This window comes from Aythya fuligula, chromosome 5 (assembly GCF_009819795.1).
Source record: "Aythya fuligula isolate bAytFul2 chromosome 5, bAytFul2.pri, whole genome shotgun sequence".
In the NCBI taxonomy this organism is placed as follows: Eukaryota; Metazoa; Chordata; class Aves; order Anseriformes; family Anatidae; genus Aythya; species Aythya fuligula.
The window spans coordinates 32399444-32423628 of NC_045563.1; the positions used below are offsets into that span (position 1 = coordinate 32399444).

At 60.6% G+C, this 24185-nt stretch overlaps 2 protein-coding genes across 5 annotated transcripts; one reads left to right on the top strand and one right to left on the bottom strand.

Moving 5' to 3' along the window:
• The first annotated feature begins 1270 nt into the window (after positions 1–1270).
• Positions 1271–7261, top strand: PEX16 (peroxisomal biogenesis factor 16). The gene is made up of 11 exons (XM_032187990.1): positions 1271–1448; positions 1527–1562; positions 1687–1763; positions 2874–3007; positions 3291–3397; positions 3844–3924; positions 4323–4475; positions 4839–4911; positions 5240–5359; positions 5566–5630; positions 6741–7261. Exons 1-11 carry the CDS (start codon positions 1271–1273, stop codon positions 6797–6799), a joined length of 1083 nt encoding a protein of 360 aa, XP_032043881.1. The 3' UTR covers positions 6800–7261.
• A 1679-nt stretch (positions 7262–8940) lies between these two features.
• On the bottom strand, positions 8941–22340 carry MAPK8IP1 (mitogen-activated protein kinase 8 interacting protein 1). Of its 4 annotated transcripts, none has more exons than XM_032188790.1 (13): positions 22234–22340; positions 17673–17778; positions 15344–15577; positions 14615–14725; positions 13908–13989; positions 12845–13720; positions 12442–12517; positions 11904–12076; positions 11584–11693; positions 11349–11468; positions 10716–10786; positions 10346–10444; positions 8941–9967 (listed from the first exon to the last, which is right to left on the bottom strand). In XM_032188790.1, exons 1-13 carry the CDS (start codon positions 22317–22319, stop codon positions 9895–9897), a joined length of 2217 nt encoding a protein of 738 aa, XP_032044681.1. In that variant the 5' UTR covers positions 22320–22340; the 3' UTR covers positions 8941–9894. The 4 variants fall into 4 exon arrangements, with proteins under 4 accessions (XP_032044681.1, XP_032044682.1, XP_032044683.1 ...); XM_032188791.1 differs by lacking the exon at positions 22234–22340 and adding an exon at positions 18854–19066; XM_032188792.1 differs by lacking the exon at positions 14615–14725.
• Positions 22341–24185: the final 1845 nt, after the last annotated feature.

A 24185-nucleotide genomic window follows, 5' to 3' on the forward strand; every position in this document is an offset into this window, starting at 1 on the left:
GGCCAGTGCTTCTCCTTGAAGGGCAGCAGCTCCGGCAGGCGGCACTGGATATGCCCCTAGAGTCATCGGCAGCGTGTATGCCGACTGTGAGCAGGCTGCTCTGCAGGTCACCATCACGGGCTTCAGGTGCTGTCCCACCCCACTTCAACATGCACACCAGCAGCTCTGCCACTGTGCATTTGAGTGGCTCACAGGTAGTAACGTGACATGCGAATGGAAAGCTGGGTCTAACCTACGCAATTCTGACTACAAAGTTTTCTTTAGCACCGGACCGTTTGCCAGCAGTGCCTCGTGCCCTTCACCAACTCAGCCTGCCGGAAAACAAACCCTCAGGGGAAGGGGGAGGAAAAAAGATAAGAAAGGATAAAGTGCCTGCCCATGCAGCCGTAACCCTTGCAGTGGAAGCCGCGGGCAGACACTGCGCCCATTGTGCGGAGGTAAGCGGCCAGGAGGAAGGAGGGGAAGCTTGGCGGAGCTCTGTTTGCACTCGGGAGGCTGCAGAACGCCCTCCTTGCCCGCCCTGCGCTCCCTCAAAGGCACCGTGCTCCAGCAGGGAGCCGTGCAGCTGCTGACCTTTGGACCATGAGGTTTGCTGTGGGGTGGCTCGGAGGCACTGACCACAGGCGTGCCGTGGGCCAGGCGGGCTCAGCACAGGGTGAGCGGCCACGGCTGAGCCCAGCAGCACGGCTCAGGGAGGGTCTGAAGGACCAAGCAAAGGCGTGGGTCCTTCTTCTGCAACAGGCTGCAGCCAGGTGCATCCCACACCTATTAAACGAGGGTTGGTGCTTAAGCACAGCAAAGGTGCAGCATGCACAGGGCTGCGCGAGTCCCTCACACCCATAACGTGCAGGAAGGAGCAGGGTGGCTCTGACCGCCTCCCTTCCTCCAGCCCCAGCAGCCCAGAGCCAGGACAGGGGTTAGAAGGGGAAAAGGAGGCTGGCAGGCTCCCACCCCCAGACCCCATTAATGTTTCCACCTGCTGCCCGCTGTAGGCACCCCACCTGCCGGCACCCACCTGGGACACCTCCCCACGTCCCCCCACCCCACACTCCCTCCCTAACACCACCACCAGATACAACAACCCCCAACCCCACCACCCCCTCCGCAGCCCCGCACCTGCCGGACCACCCCGGGGACGGGGACCGGGACTGGGGCCACCACCGCCGCCGCCTCCGTGCCTTTAAACCCCCGCCCCGGCGCCCATGGGGCGGCCGGCGCTGGGCGGGCCGTGCATGCGCGGCGGCAGCGGGAGGCGGCGCGGAGCCGTGCCATGGCGGCCCCACTGCTGGCCCCGTCCCCGTCCCCATCCCCGTCCCCATCGTCGCCCCGTGGCCCCGCGTGGCGGCTGCGGCAGCTGTGCCAGCGCTACCAGGACTACGTGAGGCGGCACCCGGCCGCCACCGCCCAGCTGGAGGGCACCGTGCGCGGCCTCTCCTACCTGCTGCCAGGTGCGGCTGGGACCCTCTCCCCCCCCGGTGTCACCCCCTGGTGTCACCCCGCTGTCACCCTCTCTTCTCGCCCCGCAGGTCGCTTCGCGGATGCCCACGAGCTGTCGGAGCTCGGTAGGTATGAGGGTGGCCGGGTGCCCCCCTTGGCCATCCCTGGGTTGGAGGTTGGGGGGCTCCTCCTCGCCCCCCTCTCCTTCCCCCTGCGCCCCGTGACCCCGCTGTGCCCGCTCCCTCGCAGTGTACTCGGCCTCCAACCTGCTGGTGCTGCTGAACGACTGGATCCTGCGGAAGGAGCTGCAGCGCAGCCTGCCCGTGGTAAGGCCGGAGAGCGTGGCAGGAGGAATCGGGGTCTGGGTTTCTCTCCCGAGCAGGTGCTGTGCTCTCAAGGGGTGCACACAGAAACCCACAGGGCCCTGCCGTGGACTGCTGTAGCTGCCAGGTACACAGAGGTCAGAGGTAACTGCTGAATGTGTGGTAACAGCAGCCCTGCACCGTAGCTGCTGGCCTGGAGGAGAGCGCTCCCAGAGCACAGAAATCAGGCCCTGACCTGCTCCGGGAGCCCCACCGCTCGTTTTGAGGAGCGCAGTCACTGAATAACCACTCCTGCTCTGATTCGGTTCCCCGGAGTCTTCCCTCATGCGTGGTGTTGAGCAAAGCAAAGATAAAAGCACCTGGCTGCCATGCTTCTTTTGCAAGAGCCCCAGGTTGGCGTTCAGCACTCGTTAGACCCTGTGGGGGAAGGAGGAGGAGGGCTTTGCTTTTCCCAGACAGGCCTCGATGTCGCAAGCCTGCCTGCAGAGTGGGTTTGGATGTGGGTGGCTCAGTGCCAGCCCGTGCAGGCAGCTCTCTGGCTGGGACATCGGGTATGTAATGACCAAAAGTGCAGAAGACTCATTTCTCTGGGTGTTAAAGGCCAAATGTGGGGTGAAGTGGACTTCAGCATTATTCTCCTTGTTGATGCTTTTCAAGTAATACATGCCCTGTGCTCCAGGTGTGCCGTGTCCTCAACTCTGGCCAGGGAGAGGGCTCATCATGTGCCCCAGCTCTAGAACAAGGAGGAGGAAGGGGTTTTACCTTTGGAGTTCGGGTGCTGTGCCACAATCCAGGATACCTGTTAAGCTGTTTTAGTTGGAGCAGATAGCGGCCTCACATACAGCTGTGAAATTCTCCTTGTTTCTGAGGTAGCAGCTCCATTGAATATTGTGATGTGTTCTGCCCCTGCTTGGAGGTAGAAAAAAGGGCTTACCTGTAGCCTCTGGCTGTAGGACGGGCACCACTTCATGTTTCTGAGGCCGTGACTTCCAAGGCCATCACTTTCTTAGCTCTGAGAGTCCCCCTGGACTGGGCTGTGTGTGTGCCACTTTTAACTCACAAGCAGAACCTGCATCCTGTCCCCCTTCCTCCCCTTCCTTCTGTGTTTTGCAGTCACTGCCCCAGCAGAAGCTGCGGACCTGGCTGAGCGTGCTAGAATGCGTGGAGGTCTTTGCAGAGATGGGGACAGCCAGGATGTGGGGGGAGATGGGCCGATGGACCATCATCGTCCTCATCCAGCTGGCTAAGTAAGTGCTGCAGGCGGAGGGGAAGGGGCTGTGTGTGAAAGGGGATCTGGAGGGGGCTTGGTGTTACCCCAGGATAAAGGCCAAGCAGGACTGAGCTGCTGATGATCCTTGAGGCTGGGGGAGTGTGGAGCCCTGCAGTGTGTTGGATGCTGTGCTGGAAGGGAGCACTTACCCTCTGCACAGTTCCCTGAGCAGACTTAAATGTTCCCCTCTTCTGGGGATGCCAGCTTTCGAGCACAGCTCCGTAGCTTGGTATTAAAATCTTCTGCGTGTCTGCCCACAGAGCCATCCTTCGCCTCCTGCTCCTGCTGTGGTACAAAGCTGGCATCCAGACGTCTCCTCCCATCGTGCCGCTGAACAGGGAGCAGCAGCAGCCTCTCCATCCCGAAGGTGAGCCCTCAGTGCTGTCACCGGCCTGGCATCTGCTGGGCCACATCTTGTCCTGCTAGGAGCTTCTAGGGAGCTGTTCAGAGTTCAGCACTCAAAGCTGTGCTGTGATGTGCTTTCCTTTCCACCCTCTCCAGAGTGCCGGTTAGTTTAGAGACAGTGTTACCCTACAGTCTGGAAGGAGGGGACAGAAGGGTCAAAGCCTGGAACCACTGGCTGAATTGTGGATCAAGCTGTCCCCTGGTCTGATGGTGAGGAAGGAGATGCTAGGCCTGGACAATGTCAGGCAGATTAACTTTTCACCCTGTGAGAACTCTGTGTAGTATTAGTCTTTCAGTAGGTCAAACCTTCAGTCTGGTCTGCCTGCTGCAATGTAGGGAAGGTGCTGCCAGCTCCGGGTTCAGGTGCGTTCCTTTGCAGCCTCACCCTCTGGCTGTTTTCTCCCACAGACATGGAAGGCAACTCCTCAGGGAAGGATCAGACCTATGTTGGCAGGCGTTCTAGCCGTGTTGTGCGGTCTCTTCAGAACAGTAAGTAGCTGAGCCTGTTTTCCATCCTCGTCAGAGCTGTTTCTGCCCTGTGCCCTTTATGTGTGACCTGGGTGTGGGCAGTGAAGAGCAAAACCTGATCAACTTGTATGGGGGCATATCCTGCCAGGGATATCAAAGCAATGGAAATTCAGGCACATGGTGCAAGACCAGCACTTAGAGTTGTCTCGTCCTAAGCGACCTGTGCGGTGGAGACAACCCTACAGCGTGGTAATGATTTGAGGAGCACAAATCTTAGGAATATCTCTCCCTGCTGTGTCCCCTGTGGAGGCAAGCTCAGAGGATGCTGGTCAGCTGCAGCAGCTGGAGAGGGGCAGCCCCAGCTTTGCTGTTTGTGCATCTCTTCAAGCTCTCCCACGCCTTACCTGACCTCGTTTCAGCTCCGTCCCTGGAGTCCAGGCACTGGGGGTCCCCCCAGCAGAGGGAGGAGACGCAGAACCGAAGAGCAGAGGAGATGAACCAGCCTCCCACCCCCCTGGGTCTCCAAGAAACCATTGCAGAATCGATCTACGTTACCCGTCCTCTGCTTCACTGTATCCTGCCCTGGCTGCATGAGGGCACACTGTGCCTTGGGTGCCAGCAGAGGGTGCTAGGGGCTCGTCCAACGAGCCCTGGGGTAGGGTGGTACCACACCATGCTCCTGGTTTCCTGCTGCTGCCCTGCTTGTGCGGTGCTCTTGGGACTCCTCCCTCCTCTTACATCTTGATATCCAGTGTCACCTGCTTGAGCTGTGGGCACAAGCCCTCCAACACCTTCCCTGGGGCCCTCCAGCACTGCCTTGGAGTGTATTCTCCTGGGCTCTGCAGAGCTTTCCTGGTACCCAAGTAATTCACTTGCCTGCGTGCCTCTTGTTAGGCATCTTTGGTTCTTTCTATTCCTTGACTGTGTGTTCCTAGTATTGAGTTTAGGAGTGTGGGGCCAGAGATCGTGGAAACCCTGGCTCCTCTCAGCAGTCCTGGACATCTCAAGGTCAGTCTAAGAAAGTATCTTTACAGATGGTTGAGGTTGGTGGAGGCTGAGCATCGTGCTTCCCCCTGCTCCTCAATGCAGGGCAGATTGGGCCCTACTGACATATGCACAGGGGCCAGGCCTGGTTTTTAACTGGGAGATTTACACATTTAGGTATTTTCTACACCACTTATAGTACTCCCTGTTCTGTACTGCCCATCAGAAAGCTGGTGCAGACTGCTCAGCATGGAGCTGCGAACAGAGGGCATTTAGAAACCCACTTTTTTTTTTTTTTTTTTCCTGTTGGCTGCTGTTGCCTTGAGTTAGCTCTGTTCCCTTCTCCTTCCAGTCTGAGCTTGCTGAGTGATCTGAAAGACCTGAACAGGCGAGAGCGAGCGGAGCTGAGGCGACGAACCATCCTGCTGCTCTACTACCTGTTGAGATCTCCTTTCTATGACCGATACTCAGAGTAAGGGGCCCCTGCTGGGCTTTTGCTGAGAATTTCCCTTTTAACAGAAATAGCATCAGGGGACTGGGTGAGCAGATCTGAAGAGGTCTGGGTGCCTGTGACCAGGTTAATACAAGCCCTTGCCTAACAGCTGCCGTTGCTGTTAGTGCTCGCAGCAGCTGGGGCAGATGTCCCACTGGACTTGCTCATACTCTCTCCTTTCCTAGGGGCAGGATCCTCTTCCTCCTGCGCTTGTTGGCTGATTATGTGCCTGGAGTTGGCTTTATCACACGTAAGTGGGCCCCATTGCTGTATCCCTGCTTCTGGGGGGTGGAGAAAAATCACAGGAGCTGTGCAGAATGTTCATCAAGTAGTTTATGACCTGAGGAAGGAATTGAGAAGTCCCTGGGATGGTTAGCAGCAGTGCACCCTTGTTGGTATTGGTGTTGTTATAAACTGGAACAGAAAAAGATCACAGAATCACAGAATTAATCATTTCTTGGCTATTAGGGACCTGTGCTTGACCACAGTGGTTCTGCACCCTAGCAGGCTGCAGAGCTTTGTCTCTGCCACCTGGGCCTGTTCCCCTGGGCTGCCTTTCCATGGCTGCACCAGTGCACCACAGCCCTGTTTTGCAGCCAGTGCTTCTGCACTTTTCTTTCATCCCTGGTCTGCAATACAGATGTGAGGGGTAAACAATTGCCTAGAGGTATTGACCAGGAATGGATTATAAACCAAAGGGCTGAACTAGGTCTGCCTTCTCCTAGTCCTTCACCTGAGGATCCCTTTATGGGCCAAAATTTCACCTCCCCCTCTTCCCTGCTGATACGAGGCGGTTCATGGCAGTGATAAGGCATTAGATGAGCCTAGCATTATGGCTCTGTCCTTTCTCTGAGGAAGTCACAAAGCTGGGTAGCTCAGGAGCCACTCCTCCAGCTACTGATTCCAGAGGCTTTGGAGCCTGCATTAATCCTTGTGCCAGCATAAGCATTTTTGCTCTACAGCAGTTCCTTTTGTGTCTGCACCTGCCCATTACTGCTGAGTTGTCTCCCTCTTCCCTGTGCCATGGCTGTGTCCTCCTGACTCACCGTGCGCAGGTTTTCCCCTTGGGCACTGCAGAAGCCCTTTCCCTCCAGACCTCGGACACGTCAGCACGGAGGGAGTGATGTTCCACACCGTACCTGTGCTGACCATGTTTCACGCACCTCCTGGTCCCGCTCTAACCTCTGGCACTACAGCCCAGAGTTGCCTTCCCTCTTGGCAAAAGTACCTATTTTTTTCTTGGGTTTCTCTGAGTTGTATAAGGGGAGATTTGGAATTGTTGGGTATCCTTAATGAGGAGGGGGTAGCTACCTCATACACATACAGCTTCAAATTCTTGCCTTGTGTTCTCTTGTTTCAGGGCCGCTGATGGATTACTTACCTGCCTGGCAGAAAATCTATTTCTACAACTGGGGCTGATGAGGAAATGATGATTCTTATTTGCTAAGCTCATGGCTGGATGTTTCTAAGGAGGGCAGGCAGGCTGGGGGAAGGGGTGTTGATAACGATTAATTTTTAGTTAAACCATCAATGAGAAGCTCCTGTTCTGCAGGGTGGGGAGGGGGGTATATGTAATTTTTAAACAGATCTTACTGAATGATGGACACTACATGTGCAGAGAGACCCTGGCCACCTCTTTCTGTGGACAGTGCTGTGGCTCCAGTGATGGTGACGGGACGACCTTTTTTAAGCACTTGATTTTTTTTTTTCCTCCTTTTGTACAGCTGCACTATTATAAAGCCGGGCAGCGTAGTGATTTTTGGAGAGCATTGTCTCCCACCTCACGGCGCTGAGGTTGACCTGCAGCCTGCTTGTGTTGGCCGTGCCTGGCCAATCTGCGTGGAGCGGGCTTGTCTGTCAAATAAACTGTCTGAACTGAAAGAGCTGAGCTGAAGGGCCTCCTTTCCCTTTCAAGCAGGGGATTCCCCTGTGTCTTCTGAGTCTGGTTGCCAGCAGGCCTGTCCCTATCAGAAAGAGCAGCTTTCGCAGTTGTCTATTCAGGGATATACTTCCTGTTTTAATATTGTCTCTTAGAGGCTTTTTGCTCTGGCCTGTATGCTCAGCTATGACTATCTCTAACTCCAGGTGCCTGCTTCAGCCCCCAGTTTCCTGCCACAGTTTGCGGGATGCTGTGCTAGCACCTAACGCGTGCTAAAAGGGTTTGCAGAATGGCTGCCAGCCAGTGCTCAGGGGGGTTGGCCAAGGGCAGAGGAGAGAACTGGAGAGATTAATTCAGCAAATGCTGCTGTGCAGCACTTAATAAAGGGTACAGCTGAGGCTTGGGCAGCTACGGCTGTCTTCTGTATCTGCTCTGGTAGTTCAGGGACACGTGAGCCATCAGTTTGGTCTGTCAGCCAGCCTGTGGCACTGGGCTGCCCCCGAGCAGCCTGCCTGCTGCCAGCTGGCCTCATTGGTGAGGGAAGCCTTCCTCCCTGGGCTGTCCTGGGGGCTGGCAGGGTGCAGGGCTCGCAGCCTGGGCTTCTGACAAGGAGTTTGCTGAAGAAGGTAAAGCCTGGAAGGCTGGGGAGGGGGAGAAGGGCTGGGGCCGGGCGGGTGGCTCCTCTGTGACCTCGCTGCGGAACCTGAGAGGGGTGGGTGACGGCTCAGCCATGCAGTGCTGGCTGCTGCTGCTCGCCCAGCTGCTGGCGGCTGCGCTCTCCCTGCCCCTGCGCCAGAGGTGAGGGCACTTCTCCTCCTCCTCCTCCTCTCCCCATATCCCGGTACCTGCAGTGGTGCCGCAGGGGCTGGGTGCCCCCTCTCCTGTAGCCCCAGTGCTCCTGCAGCAGGCCTGGGCTGCCACTGGTGGTGCTGACGCAGGTGAGTGCAGGGAGGCTTCGGCTCGCTTCCACCTCGGGGTTTCTTCCACAGCTACTCAGTCCCTGAGGACTTCTCCGCCCTCCTGGAGCTCCCACAGCAGCACTTTGGCCTGGTGGATGGTACAGCTCTTCCCCCAGCCCTGTCCCGTGCACTCACCCCTCCAGGGAAGGCAAGGACAGCCCCCCCAGCCCTCACCCCGCTGTCTGCCCCCAGATTATGGCATTAAACCAAAGCAGCCTCGCTTCAGGACCCGGGCAGCCCGGGAGCGGCCTGCAGGACTGCGCAGAGCTGGCAAAACCAAGCGTGATGAGCTTGATTTGTTGGAGTACTACGACGATGCCCACCTGTGAGCCTGCCCTCTGCTCTGCCCCACGCTGCTGCAGGACAGTGGGGCACACAGGTAGGTGTGGGGGGCAGGAATGGCGGGCTCCAGCCATACCTCAGGGTATGTGAGGCTAGAGGAGCTGGGGCTGCTCAGCCTGAAGCAGAGAAGGCCAAGATGGGATGTTTTTGCTGTCCTCAACTACATAATGGCAACTACAGAGGTAGCAGAGCCAGATTCCTCCTGGTACTGTAAATGGAAGGGCATGAGGTAAGTTATGCCACGATCTCTGGCTTCCAAGGTCTGCAGCTGGGTCTCTCAGAGGAAACCTGAGGTACTCCAGCACCTCCTGCACCCCCAAGGGCTGGGGAAATCCAGGGCCCAAACCTATGGCTGTGGGACACAAAGAGCACCGCAGCACTGCTCCTTGAACCATCATATTTAATAGTTGTTGCCATCACAGCAGATCCAGCTGAAGCACAGAGACCGCTGGCTGCAGGGACCAGGAGAGGTTTCTGGTGGTGTTTTTAACCTCCCTGGAGATGTGTGCGGCTCCCTGCAGGCTTTAGCCCTTCCCTGCTCCGCTTCTGGCAGGCACCCCGGTCTGCACGGGGCTGAGCCCCACCATGGTGGGGGTGGCTCAGCCCTGCCCCTGCCCCCTGCGGCTGGAGGGGAGAGGGGACAGGGGCAGAGAAACGCTTCCCTCCCCGTGGTGTGGTCGCTGCAGAGGTACGGGGGGGATCTTCCTCACCCCAGGGCATGGATCTACGAGGGGAGGGATGGGGGCAGAGGCAGGGGTGAGCTGTCTCAGCTCGTCCTTTCTCTGGCGCTCCAAGCAGAGCCACTGGGCTCTGTCCTCCCTGCCCGGCAGCCTTGTCCCTGGGGGCCTGGCAGGGAAGCGATGTCCCCTCCCCAGGCAGGAGCCCTCAGGTGGTTCTTGTTGGCTGTAGCTGCTGTGTCTTCATCCTGCAGGAGTCCGACTCTGCCACTGCGTTAAAAGTCACCCCCGAGGGATGTGACGGGGAGCTGGGCCACGGTCACAGGGAGGAGCTGCTGGCACCCCGCTGCGGCAGGGAAGGGCTGGAGCAAGGCTGTGCTGCCCGCCCCTCCAGCACTCACAGGCAGGGCACCCCGTGGGCACTTCTCCAATAGAATAAACTAAATATTTTGTACAATAAACACGATTTGTCCAGCCCTCCCCCCTCCCGTCCCCCCAGCCCCAGCCCGAGGAAGGGGAGCCACGAAAAGAGGCAGCTCGGTGCCCCGGGGAGCCCTTCCCTGGGCCCGCTCCTCCTCTGGTCTCAGAGCAGCTCTTGTCCATGCACGACGGGGAAGGGGCGAGCCTTGGCTGTGCAGCAGGCGCCCGTGCCAGCCCCTACTCCAGGTAGATGTCCTCTGTGGGGCACGTGTACTCCACATACTCCTTGTAGAATTGCTGAAAAGCTCTCCTGCAACACAGCACGGAGCAGAGCTCAGCTGCGCCCTCCCCGAGGCATTTACTGAGCCTGTTTTGCTCCCCTTCTCGCCCTTGCTGTCAGCTCAAACCCCTCCTGGCCCCGGGGAGCCTCATGCATTAGCACCCAGGGCACCGCTGGAGCGAGGGCTCCATCCCAGCTCCGAGCCTCCACACAGCGCGTGGCTTTCAGCCATCTGCCTGCAAAGCTTTGCAGCGGGATTTGTTCCAGCGCTGTCAGGAACACGCTGCCCGCAGCAGCGTCAGCCCTGGCCCTGGCCCCAGTCCCCTCGCTGCAGGGGAGAGGAGCCAGGTGCTGCTCCTCCTGTCCGTGGGGAGGGAGCACCTTCCTCCTGCCCCAGCCAGGACTCACCCTACGGACTCTGCGAGCGGCTTTGTGGACTCCTCCGAGACAAAGACGTGGCAGGCGAATCTGTGGTCAGCAGGGTGCTTGGTGATGAACCCGAAATATCTGAGGGCAGAGAGAGGGTGAGAATGGAGTGTCAGGCAGGCAGGAACAAGTACCCCCAGTGCCCACCTTTGGCAAAGGGGGTCCCAATCCCCAGTGGCCACCAGCTCACATGGCCCAGGGATGTGAAACCCACCCAAAGGATGTTCCTCGCATGAAGCTGTGGCTTACAGGGGAAGGGGAGCCCTCAGGATGGGGATGCTGTAGGCAGGAAGGCAGCAAAGCCTCCGTGCATTGAGGCACTGAGAGCTGCCCTGCACCTCCCGCTACTCACTTGTTGTTCTTTGGATGGTATCCACAAAAGGAAATGTTCTTCAGCTGGAAAAAATGGCTACACTTGTTTACCTGGGGAAACAGAGAAAAAACTTGTCAACACGCCTCCCCTCCTGCCCTGTGGGGCAGCTGGTGTCCAGCCCTGGAAATAGGAGCTCAGGCTGAGCCCAGCTCGCCACCACAGCACCCGTGGCCTAATCCAGCACCCCGTCCAAAGGCAAGGTTTCCAAAAGGCTTGCTGTGAAGGCTTCGCTTGCCTCCACACAGCATCTTGCTAGGCTACTTATGGAGACCACTTATCAGCAGCCTGCAATACCCAGCTAAAGAGATTACGGGGCAGATCTGGAGGACGCCACTCAAAATAGTAGCAGAAAGGTTTAGGAGCAGCTGAGGGATTACGGGTGCAGCTCAGCTCGCAGCATCCCAGCACAACAACGTGCTTGGCAGCTGTGAGGGCACCATCCTCTGGTACGGCCCAAAACTGGGCTCCCACCAGGCTTGGGGGACCCTGATGGTGGGCCTACAACCCTTTGGATGGTGTTTCTCACGGAACAGGGAGCACAGTTGGGTGGAGACCCTTAATTTCCAAGCTAAGAGCAGCAAGAAGGGAAGGGATGAGACGAGTGGGTACTACCTTGCTGTGCTCCTTGGAGTCGTCAGATTTCACGGCAATCTTGACCCCGCGCACACTGATCTCCAGGACGCAGCTGGAGGGTGGGTTAAAGTGCACTGTAAGGCGGCGCGTGGTGGCAATCTGCGGGGAGACAGAGACACAAAGCCCTGGCACTCGTGGGCAGCCCGTGAGGACAGCTCGCCCCTTCTCTTCTCCCTGCTCCCATGCAGGGGCTCAGCCCGGGCTGGGACACTACCTTCTGCATGGCTGCACATAGCACGTCGTTGCCCTTGTGATAGGGAACCTGCACCGAGCCCAGGAACTTCACCCGAAACTGGTCCACCCAGTCGCTGTTCTTGGCCAGAGCTGGAAGACAGAGCACGTGGCGGGGATCGTCTCTGATGGCCATCACCATGCCCCTACATCTGCACAATTCCCTGCCCAGCATCGGGTACAAGCCCCCACCACCACTGGCTGCGGCTACCCCCATCATTCTTTGCCTGACATCCTCCTTTCCCCCTCTCAGAGGTGAGCAGGGAATCAGCAACATCGCCGACCATCAGGGCGGCTTGGTACCTGTTATGTGGTCTGGGTCCTTGGTGACTTCGATAGCGTAGTAGGCAGGAAAAATGCCCCGGTCCCCTGTCCGCATGTTGTAGGCCTCGTACCAATAATCCTCCGCCTGCACCTCCACCAGCAAGGGGTCGTCCACCTCCAGCTCCAGCTCGTCCGCGTGGCGAGGCACAAACCTGGGCAGGGAGTCACTGGCACCCGGCCGCTCTGGCGGGCTGCTTGCCAACCCGCTGCTGGGTCAGGGGCAACGTGGGACCCGCGGCCAGCATGGGTGGGCAGCAGGTGTAATTAGCCAAAATCTGGGATGCTGAATGGAGATCTGAGTGGGTTTAGGCTCAAAGGGCAGCAGGACCCCAGCACACACACAGATACCTATCCCCTGGTGCATCCCCCACGTGGCTGCACAGAGAGATCCTGGGTGCCCTGGGGGGTCTCTCACCCCTGAGCTAAGGACAACGGGTTGGTCCCCAGGCTGCCCCTGTTGGAAGCAGCATGGTTTGGGTAGGGATGGCCTTGGGACGCTGCTCGTGCCCACACTCACCTGAAGACAGCACGGTGGGTCTGCTCCTGCTCCTCGCCGTTGATCATGCAGGAGAACAACCCGAAGGACTCGGCACCTGGGGAGGAAGGCAGAGGGGCACGCTGCAGCTCTGAGGGCCAGCACCACCGCAGGTAGGACACAGCCCTCGCTCATACCTCGTGGTTTTAGCTCAGACAAAAAAACAGGTTGAAATGCCCCCAGCTGTGTGATACAAGGCTTTTCCAGCCCCCCCATATACCTCGGCCACAAGGGAAGAAATCACAGGCTGTGGAGCCAGCACCTGCTGGAGCTTCTCCATCTTGCTGGAGACCCTGCAGGGCACCCTGGACCAGGCAAGCTCATACCAGGGACCTGCCTGGGGACACAGCCCCCCACCCACCTCCTCCCTCTGCCCAGCACTCACTGGAGGAGCGTGTCCGGCCACTCATGAAGACGTTGAGGAACTTCTTGGAGAAGTGGATGTCCGCCTCGGGCGTGGAGTCCTCGGAGAGGCAGACCGAGTCGCGTTTCAGCGCGTCCTCCTCATACTCCTCGCCGATGGCCGACTCATAGGGCGAGGAGACGCAGTTGTCGTAGACGGTGGCCGAGTCGCTCTCGTCGCTGTAGCCCGAGTAGCACTGCTTGAGGCTGACCAGCTCCAGCTGCACGTTCTCATCCACCACCAGCGTGTACTTGACCGAGTCGTAGGACAAGGCGCTGGTGTCCGAACTCACCGACGCTCTCTGAAGGTTGTGGCCCGGCCGGTAGCCGCTGCTCCCACCCACGCAGGAGGCCCGGGGCAGGCTCGTCTTGTCAGGGGAGGACATGTAGTCCAGCACCTCGTCCTCCTCGCTGATGGAGGGGTTGGTTTTCCCTGCCAGGGCCGAGTAGCTGGAGGTGTCGATGTCGGAGCTGATGGACATGCGGTTCTCGCTGGACTGGGACAGGAACGGCTTCTCGGTCTCCAGCGGGTCCGAGTTCTTCTGCACGGGCGTCAGGTAGATCTCCTCCGTGGCCTCCAGCCTCACGTCCGTCTGGTAGCGGATGCGGTCGCGGTGGGCCTCGGGGCCCCTCGTCGTCACCACCACCACGCTGGCTCCGTGGGGCGGGGGCCTGCTGGTGGCCTGGTGCTTCTCGGGGGGCCGGGACGAGGCGACGCAGGCGGGCGCCATCTGGGTGGCTGCTGTGCGCCGGCACGGGCTCTCCGTGGACGTGCCCCGGTCTTTGGTGGAGGTTGTGCTGTTTTGGTGATTGACCTCATCACTCAGGCAAACGTGGTCGTGGGGAGGGGTCTGCTCACCTGCGGGGAGGAGAGCAGCGTTGGTGTTCCCACCAGCGGGGATGCTCCAGGCTCCAGATGGACATGTTCCCACTGGGGATGTTTTCCCCAACCTCCAGCACCACTCACCCCATGCTGCAGGCTGGGGATCGACTCCCAGGAGCCACCCAAGGGTGTGAAGCCCCTGGCCACCAGCCCCCCGACTCACCCGTTTTCAGAGGGGACGACGACCGGGACACCCGCTCCTGCCAACTGTGCTTTTTCCCCAGGGAGTTGTTATTCAGGGTGTCCTGGGGTGGAGAACAAAGCCGCCTTGTCACCCGGGCAGTAAACAGCACGTGGCAGCCATCCCTCCCCATCCCACAGCCATGCACAGCGGCCGGGGCCGTCACGGTCCCTGGGCACTGCCTGGGACCGCCCGAGCGCTTCCCCACGGTGCCCGTGCCCATCCCGGGGTGCAGCCCACCCTCCTGGGCACGCTTTGCTCCCGGGCTTTGCAGACAGCTCTGGGGCACAGCGTGGGTATTTCTCCCCCAGCAGCAGTTTTTGCTCAAGCTCCAAGCTTGGGACTCTCGGGGTTTTCTCCTGCAGCCATCACCATCAGCACGGGAGCTGCCCTGCTCGCTTTGCTTCCCCACCAACACGAAGCTCTCTGCCCTGAAGCCCACCAAGATCCGTGGGATCCCCAGCACCCTGTCCTGTCCTTGGGGTACACACACGGGCCCCTTGTGCCCGTCCCTGCTGGCTCCGGGCTCCCACTTCCAACCACATCAGGCCCTGTGCCACAAAGCTCCTGTTCCCGATATCCTCAGCTTGGGTCGTGCCCGTGGCCCCCAGCGTGGCCCCGCAGCCTCCCCCTCCCCAGCCCACCATCTATGCACCCCCCCACACACACACACCACCCCCCAAAAATACCTCTCCGCAGGTCTGGACACTGGTTGGGACCAACTGCCCGGGGGGTGCCTTTGCTGTCCCCGTCCCCCCAGCTGGATGTGGCTCCCACGTGCCACCGGCTCCTCGGGGTCCCTGCGCAGGGTGGGACAAGGCTGCCTGCTGTCCCCTTGTCCATTATGCTCCAGCCAGCTCCCCCCCGCCTCCCCGTGTCCCTGCTGCCTTTGTCCCCGGTGCCAGCTGCCCTGCGGGCATTGTCCTGGCTCCGTGCCTTCCTCCTCCTCCTCCTCTTTCTCCTCCTCCTCCTCCCACCCATGGCCTCAGGCAGAGAGCTGGCATCAGCTGCCTGTGCCGGGCTGGTGACACCCAGCTCCGACTACTCCCCATCTGTCACCCATGGGGACACCTGCCTCTCGCTCTGCGCTCCTCAGCTGCACGTCAGCGCCACGAAAATCCTCCTACTTGGCAAGGGAAGCCGCTGCCGAAGGCAGGAGGAAGGCAAAAAATAGCCCCGCACGCAGCGGCACACCTTGTGAGGGTTTGGGAAGTTTGTAGGAGGGATGACGGGGCTCGGGGAGGCCAGCTCAGAGGGGGGGCAGCATGCAGGGCACCTAAACATCACCCCTCACGGGGACGGCAGCGCCTGGGAACACCCTCCATGCAAAAGCAGGGGGGCAAAAGCTCAGGGGGGCAAAAGCCGGGGGGGAAAAAAAGCCCCTAAATCCCCTCCCACCCCTGCGGGCCGGTTCTCACCTGGCTGCGAGGCACCTGCGGGAAGAGGTTGAGCGTGGTGGGTCGCTTGGGCCGGTAGCTCTCGGTGCTGGGGGGCTGGGGGGCTTTCTGCAGCGGCTGGGGCTCCGTCTGCTCCTCGGCCGGCGCATCCCCGGCGGCGTCGATGAGGTCGAGCTGCAGCATCTCGGCCTGCAGCCGGCTGCCCTCCCCGCCGCCCGCCGCCCGCGCCGCGCCGCCCGCCCGGCTCACACAGCCCTGCCGGGATTAGCGGCTCGGTCAGGAGACTGGGAGGGCCGGAGGACGGCCGTGCCACTTGGCCTCAGCCTTTTAAAGCAGCAGGGGATGATGGCGCGTCCCACCCCACGTGCCCATCGCCGTGGCTGCCGGCCTTCCTTCCCTCCCGCTGCCCCGCTACAGGCTGGGGGGACGCGGTCCTGACCTGCCTCCCCGGCACCCCGCAGCAGCACTGAGCCCAGCACCAAAATAAAGGCAGATTTCCAGCCTCAGCCCGGCCTGCTTGCCCCTCCGGACCACCAAAGCTTGTGGTGGTCGTCGCCTTGTTTTTTTACGCTGGCCTAACACAAAGAGTTCCCCGGTTCTCGTGGCAGATGCCAGGGGTTGTGGCAAATCACCTGGATTTTCACAAGGAAGCGGGAGCAGGGCTGGGGGAACCTGCCAGCTAAACTGGTGAGACCCAGCTAGGGGAGGCGTATTGGAGGCAGCTGCTGACATGCTGCCGAGACTGCTAATGATGCTGCCTCGGCAATCCTGGAGCTGTGGCAATCACTCGGGGAACTCAGAGGAGGGAAAGTCCCAGAAGGATGCAGAAGAGCAAAACAGCGCCTGATTCTGAGGAACGTAGGCACGAGGAGTGACGCGCCATTCGGGGCTCGGTACCTCAGAGGGAACTACAACCGCTGCAGGTACGCGTTAAGGGGCTGGCACGGGGTGGATGCTGCTCGTTTCCCTCCCTTCTGGCACAGCCCGAAGGCTGGCGGTGGGGAAGAGGTCACACTGAGCCAAGGATGGGAACGAGAGGAAGCCCAGCATTTCCAGGAGCCTTACTGTGCTGTGAAATCACAGTGATCCTCTCCCCACGTCTGTATCTTTGTGGCTGGTTCAAGCCTTTTCATGTGCCTGGATCAGGATCAGCCCATGCGGGTTTAATGCAGGCACATCCCTGCTCTTCTCCCTCGGGCACTGCTTCTCTCACTCTCCCGTATTTCCAAGAAGAGTTGTTTTTTTTTTCTATTTCTTGTTCCTGCATTAAACAGTTCCAGCAGCTCCCGGAACACGAATGATGCCACAAGCCTTCGCTAGCTGCAGCCTGCTTTCAGCAGGACCCACCTTGCTGAATTTGGGAATAAGCTGCCCTGTGTTCAAAAGCAAGCAAACCGAGGCTGAACCCAAAACCTGGGCCTTGCACTTGTGCCACCGTGACCCACGTTGCAGCACCCAGCCTCCTTGCCGGAGCCAGCCACGTTTTGCAAGCTGTGTGCCTGAGCCACTATTTCTGGAGAGCTGCTAAAATAGCCCGTGATGAAGTCATCATTGTTTTCCCAGCACCAAAAAAAACCACCACACACCCAAAAAAAACACCAACAACCCCCTCCTCTGTCAAGGTATCGCCCTTTGCAAAGGCATTTTGCTGCTGGGCATCTTTGCCCGCCTGGCCCCATCCAGCAGCCACCTTCACCAGCCTCTCCCAGCTCCAGGGGGGAATTTCAGCACCCGCCCAGCCCTCAGGAGCCCGCTCTGCTCCGGGTTTCAGTTTGGCTCCTGCCCTCGGCCGGGGCCGCGTCCCCACGGGATGCAGCCGGCGCTCACGTGCCGGGGTTATTCCCGGTTTCCCAGCCTCCGCGCCGTGCACGTGGCCAGACCCAGCCAAAACACTCCCCCCGGGCCTGGCTGCTTCACCAGACGCATCCCGCAAGCTCTCGTCTCGCGGGAGCCATCGCCATCGGGCCCGCGAGCTCCCTGGCTCTCAGCGCTGACATTTCAGGCTGAAAAGACCCCCTCGCAGCCGCTGCTTTCAGTTCTGCTCCTCGGGCAATCCTCCACATCCCGTCTAAACCATTTGTGCGTATTTTTAGCAGCTGCTTTTTTCTGAGCACAGTCGGCTCCCCTGTTTAGGAACAGCTCGCCTCCGCCTCGCACCCCAGCAGGCTCAGTACGCCCAGCCTCAGGCACCGGGCTCAGTGCTGGTGCCCCAGCAGCCTCCTTCTGCCCTGGGAAGGTCCCAAATCAGAGGCTGCAGGAGGCCACCAGTGCCTCCCTGCCCACAGCCAGCACCAAACACATGAGCACAACGCGGAATATCCCCATCCCTGTCCCCACCCCATGCGCCTACCCGGGCGGCCAGGCTCTCCTTGCAGTGCAGGCTGATGCCACACTCATCGGTGATCTCGGAGAGGTCTTCATCCTCAAACTCCTCGAGGCTGATGTCGTGGGTGAGCCTGGAGGGAGCGGAGACCGCGGTCACGCACTGCACGTGTGGGGGGCAGGAGGGCACACCCAGACGGGGCCACCAACACCACCTCTGGGACCAGCGGGGCAAACACTGGGATCACGGGGAGGGCAGGGCCCGGTGGGACACGGCAGGAGGATGGACCCGCTGGGGCATGTGATCACATCGAGACCTGCAGACCTTGCACACACCGCAAACTGAGCCCATCGGCATCGCTCACTGCCCCGATGAGCCCTTTATGGCTCCCTCATGGCTGTCAGCCCCACAGACACATTACTCCCCTTTGGAAAGTTTGCAGAGATTTCCTTTTAGCGGCTGGAAATGTGCTGACTACCCAGCTCCTCGCATGCTCGCTTGCCTCCCTGGGGAGCCCCTGGCTCCTGTGCATTAAAACATTTCTATACGTGGTGCTACCGCAATGCTCCTCGTGTCTGTTCATTACCGGGGTGGGAAACACAAGAGCCCAGCCCAAAAGTCCTCTGCCAGCCATGGGGTGGAGGTGTCCCTACAGGAGACGAAGCAGGGACACACTGGGAGGAGTCCCACGTGCCCCACGGCTGCTGCCTGCAGGAGGGGAGGAAACACAGAGCAGGATGCTTGCAGAGAAACCTTCAAAGCCCAGATCGATTTCTTCTCCGGTTACAGGGGTCGCCATGGCTGGGCACCATCAGCCCCTTCCCTCTGTCCGCCGAGGCGTGGAAGCACAGTGAGGAGCCACGGGTCCCAGCACCATCCCTGCCTGCACCCAGCAGCAGGAGAGGTGACCCCCCTGCACGCCAGCCCTTTTATCTCCACCATGCCGCATGTTGGCAGCTCCCTCCTCTCGCCCTGCTGAAAAATCCTGCCGGACACGCACATTCCCGCGCCCACGGCGGCCCCATTTGCCGCACGTCTCCCTGCACAGCCAGGAAAACTTCGGGCTCCACTCGGTGCCAAGTTTGCTGCTGTCCTGCGGCAACGCCGGTGCGAGAGGGCGATGTGCCCGCAGGCGAGGGGCTGTCACCTGGCCCCATGCACACCCCTGGGGACAGCCCCCATGCCCCCATACCCAGCCGGTCCCCTACCATTTCTCCCACTGGTCTTCCAGCCAGCTCTCCTCTTCAGCACTCGACTCCATGCTCAGGGGCAGCTGCATCGAGGAGGACCCCCCAGTTCCCTGGGGCACGCGCTCCCACCCCAAGGCAGACCCTGGCCCGGGGTCAGTTGTTGTTGGGGGGATGCTGAGCGCTAGGCACCCCCTGCCCCAGTGCAGCCCGTGGCTGCCGGTGCTGCTCCGTCTCCTCACTGCGCAACCCGGGCAAGCTCATTAAAAATAGATGGAATCAGCTGTCCTGGAGGGGGAGAAAAATAAAAAAATAGCCTCCCCAGCTGAGCCCGTGCCAAGTCCCTGCTCTCTGCCGGGGATGCTGACTGCCTCTGCCTGCCAGCCAGCCAGCCCGGCTCCTGGTAGCGCTCCAGCGGCCGGTCCCCAGCACCCGCAGCGGGGCATCTGGTTACCCCGGCTCCTTCTCCTGCCCTTGCAGCATCACTGGCTGAGACAGGGAGGAACAGAAGATTCCCATTAGGGCCCTGTCACAGCAATGGGATGCCTTCCTGCAGGGCAGTGGGGCTTTCTTTTGGCTTCATGCTGCTGGAGAGGGGTCGGCTTTCTGCCCCCATGGCCCTGCTGCCTCCTCAGCCAGCCCCGAGCCACGTGGGCCACTCTGCTGAGCTCCTCTGCCGCCGGCTGCTGCTCCCCTGGTTTGGTGCCACTGGTGGGTTTCACTCCCGACGCCGTGTTTGGTGTCTCTCAGCTCCCTTACAACAGTATCCCAGGCTCCATCTTCCCTACCAGCTCTGCCTGGAGGCGTCTGCTCTGTTCAAAACCTTCTGGCTGGATGGAATGAATAAAGAAATCTATCTCTGCGTTGCTGCTGCCCTTTCCTCCTCTCGTGTGGATGCTCCAGGGGAGGCAAGGATGGTTCTTCTTCACCCCCTGCTCCTCCATGCTGGGAATACCCCTGCCTTTCTCTCCTGCTCCTCAAAGAGGCTAAGAATACCAGCAACAAGCAGCAGCCCTTACTCCCATCAGCTCTATCATGGTTCACAAAAGCTCAAGCAGGCCCTACAGGGACATTTGGGCCAACTTTCCCCTGAGTGCCAGCAGGAGAAGCATGGGTACCACCTGTGTGCTGCTGCAGAAAGGTGTGGGGCTCTCCAGGGAGGCTGAGCAAAGCCCCGAGGCCAACAAGGACAGCACCCCTGCCAGAGGACACCTCTCAACCCCCCGATAATGCTGGCATCCCCCAGCTGCCACCCGAAAACTGCGAGTGCACAAGCAGGGGCAGCCCCAGCCTGCAGGGTTTGGCCATAGGAACAGGGGCCAGGCACAGGGCTCGGCTCCAGGGAGGGTTGGGGTCAGGGGCTCCATCCTGGGGCCTGGCCAGGACAATACAGGCACAGTGGGGGCTCCAGCGAACCCGTCTGCTGGGGTGCCTTAGAACCAGACCAACCTTTGGTCCCCCATCACAAAAAGCAGGGTCACCCGCCTCGCTCCCCATCTCAAGGCCTCCACACAGGCTTCCCAGACCCAAAGGTCCACATCAGACATGCAGACCACCCGTAGCACTGAGGCTGGTCTCTGCCTCAGCCTGAAAACACTCCCTCGAGCTTGCCGAGGAGGTGGCGAGGTCTCCATCCCCCAGAGATGCTGTCCCTTGTGGGACATCGTGGTTTCCTGCAGGCACCAGGCTCCCCGAGGAGCAACACCACAGCTCCTGGCTCCCCTCCTGCAAGGCTCTGCCACCCAGGAGCCCCGGCAGGCTGGACAGACAGACAGCTGATGCATTTTCCCCTTGGCCCCACTGCTGCCTGCCTCCACACCGTGCTGGGGCCACCATCACCTCTGGATAGAGCTTGGGGACGTGGGAGCAACGGGACGGGTGGCCACGGGGCCTCCACCCCTTCTCAGACCGCCCCAAACCACATCAGCCACAGGGACCTGCCAGGCCTCCCCCCCCGGCCTCCTCATGGCCTCAGGGCCAGCCCATGGTGTCACCTGCTGCCCAAGTCCCCTCAGGACCTGAGCCACCAGCTCGTCCCCGCTTAGGCCACGCAGCACCTTGTGGGGTGACGATGGCTGGAAGGGCAGGACCCCCACCAGGCACCCACGGGACCGCGCTGCCGGGGAGCCCAATGCTCTCGGCTCCCATCCCCTTCTCAACACCCGAGCCCCGGCTCGGTGGCAGCCGTCTCCAAGAGGCAGCGTGAGGGCTGGGCGTGCAGGCTTCCCCCAGCCATGTTGCAGCAGCGCCCAGCGGCTCTGGCAGGCAGCGCTGCAATAGCAGGCGGCTGCAGGAGCCGCCCGGCAGAGGGGCTCCGGTGGCAAAGGTCTGCTGGGCCCCTCGGAGGTAAACGGGGGAAAAAAACACACAGCTGGACACAGCTGGATGCTTCCTCACACGGCCCCGCTGGTCCCAGGGCTCAGGGGATGGTGATCACTCAGCCATGGCTCCACCGCTCCTCCCCACCTCCAAAATCTCACCACGTAGCCACCTGGTGCCGATCCCCCCCCTCACCCAGCTCCCACACATCGCTGCCACAGCACCCCCGAGCGTAAATCGATGGCTGTGAAGATGTCACGGCCGCCAGAGGCACCCAGCTGCCCCGGATGGCCAGCAGGTGATGGCCCCTTACCCACCAAGCCCCCTTACACACCGAGCACATCCCGTCCCAGAGCTGCTCATGGGAGGGACCAGCAGGTCCAAACCCCCCGGTCCCTGCAGGTTTGGCACCCGTGGCCACCCCTGGCCTGGCCCTCGCCATCTCACGTCCCCACCAGCAGCCTCACTGGGCACGGGAGGTGTCGTGTCCCCCCTCCCCGTCCCAAATCGATGGGAGCGCTTGGTGGAGCTGCGAGGATCAATCCTGGCACGCTCCCACCTGCTCGCCTGGGGCTCCTGCTCCACGGCGCTGGGGAGGGCAAGGCAGCGCCCGGGATTTCGAGGAAAGGGCTAGAAAAAGGCTCCCCTGGGGGGCGGAGAGGGAGGTGAAGCGCTGCCATCAGCGAGAGGTGGCTGAGGAGGAGGCAAGGCAGGTGAGGAGGCTGATGGAGGGGCAGAGGGGGCAAAAGCTGGAGGCTGGAAGGGGCTGAAATGGCAAATGGGGGGGTATATGGGGCCAGCAGGGGTTGTGGTGGCTGGAGAGGTGCTGGGGGGGTGAGGTGGGGGTTCAGCGATGTATGGGGTGGGGGGGATGAGGGGGTGCATGGGACGAGCTGTGGGGCTGAAGGATGCTTGGGGAGGATGCAGAAGGGCTGGATGAGGAGGGGGCCGCAGCGGCAGTGCGGGGCTGGGGGGGCTGCGGCGGATGGGGAGCGGTGCCCGGGGCTTGGGGGGGGAGGATAAAAGGGGGGGGGCTGCGGCCCGGGCAGCCCCGTGGGGGTCCCGGGGGAGGCGTCCGGTACCTGAAATTGGGGGGCGAGGCGAGGTGCAGCCCCAGGAAGGGGGAGGAGGCGGGCGGGGATGCGGCTCCTTTCTCTCGCTCCGCCATTCCGCGGCTCTCCCCATGCAGGCGGAGGGAGGGAGGGCGGGCGGCGGGGAAGGAGGCAGGGAGGGAGGCAGGAGGGAGGCAGGAGGGAGGGGATGCCGGCGGGGACGTACCTGCTGCTGGGGGGGGGCTCCTCCTGTGTACCCCCCCCCCCGAGCTGCAGGACAGATGTGCTGCGGCTGGACCCCCCCCCGCACACACAGATGTGCCCGCAGCTGCAGGCAGAGCCCCCGGGGTAGGTAATGCCATGGGGCTCCTGCCTCAAGTGAGGGGCACACAGGGTCCCCCCTACAAGGGACAGGGCACCCCTGTCACCGCCACCTCCCCCAGGGTCTGCCCTGGGGGGCAGCACCACCCCAGCACCCTCGGGGGTCCGCCACCGGGGTTGGCAGCCCCACAGCAAAGCCCGTGCCCACCATGGCTGAATGTGTGGCAACGATAATTTAAGCAAGGAAATAAACAGATTATGCACAGGCTCCACTGGTGCAGGTGGAAAAAGCAAGCCCTGAGGCTGCGGGTCACTCCCCAGAACAGGCAGACCCACCCTTGATCCCAGCTATGGCCCAGGGCCCATCTTGGGTGAGCATTATTCAGTGCTCCCTTTCCCCAGCAGCAGGTTTCTGTGCCTGGCCTCTCCTCCCCGTGCATTGCAGGCTCCTTAAAAAACCACGCGGGTTGTGGTGTACACAGGAGCAGAGAAACACCGGTGTTTTTAGGTCCTGAGGCTACTACTGTAAATGATCAGGAGAACTTCCCCCATTCCCTGCACGCCCATGGGCTGTGCTCCTGGTTATCACTCACGGCTGTGACAGGCCCATGTGGATGCGTGGCACTGCCTCAGCAGGTCAAACCTTACAGACAGAGCAGGTCCCATCAGCATCTCCAGCCACGGGGCTGGCTGCCTTCGAGGCAACGGCATTGCATCTTGGCCAAGGCCCAGGCCATCAGCTGCTCCTCCAGAGATGAGCGAGCAGAGCCCTCCGAGGCACACAGCCCTGCTCCCAGCCGGGAGCCTTGGGCTCCTGCCAGCCCAGCTCAAAAGAGATGTCACTCCTGGCCCAGAGTGGACGCAGGCACACAGCCACCAGGTGACCGTGGTACCCCCATGGCAGCCTCCCGAAGGGCAGATTGGCCCTGCCTAGCTCAGCTCTGGCCTTTCTGCCCACACTACTGCCCTTCACATCCATCTGCTCATGTGCATCGCAGAGCCCAGCGTCACAGACCAGGACCTCTGGAAGCCTCTCTGCAGGTGGTGGGATGCAGCCACCAGCCCTGGCAGGCATTGCTTCTGCCACAAAGGCTCGCAGAGCATTGGCACCTGGGTGCAAAAGAGGATGATGCCCAGGACTACTGCATGGCTTCACCTTGCTGCAGCCACCAGCCACTGGATGGACACTTCAAGGGGCTGCAGGGTGCCCTGCCTGCATCTGGATGGTGCAGGCTGGTCACTGCTCATCACTGCAGTGTCTGACTGCCATAAATAAAGGGCTTGGTAGAAAACAGTCGATTTAGTTACATCCTGACTCTCCCTAGACCTTACATAAAACCCTCCATCATCCTCAGCAACATATATGCACGTACATGCCCTGCAAAATAGAGACCACGCTTCTGCCACAGCCAGCATCTCTGCTCACAAGGCATCTATTGTCTTATGCTTTCAAATTGTCTGACTGAACATCGGGTTCACTTCAGAGCAATTCAGCCTTAAATTAAGCCTGAGGAATGGTTATGTGCTGAGAGGTCTGCCTGCTCCTCTCCCCAGCTGAACCAGCTGGTCTAACACAACCTATTCCCTCTCCCCCCCAGGTATGGTTGTGCTCATTTCCACTCTGCCCCAATTCTCTGCCCCTGGCTCCCATTCCTTATACC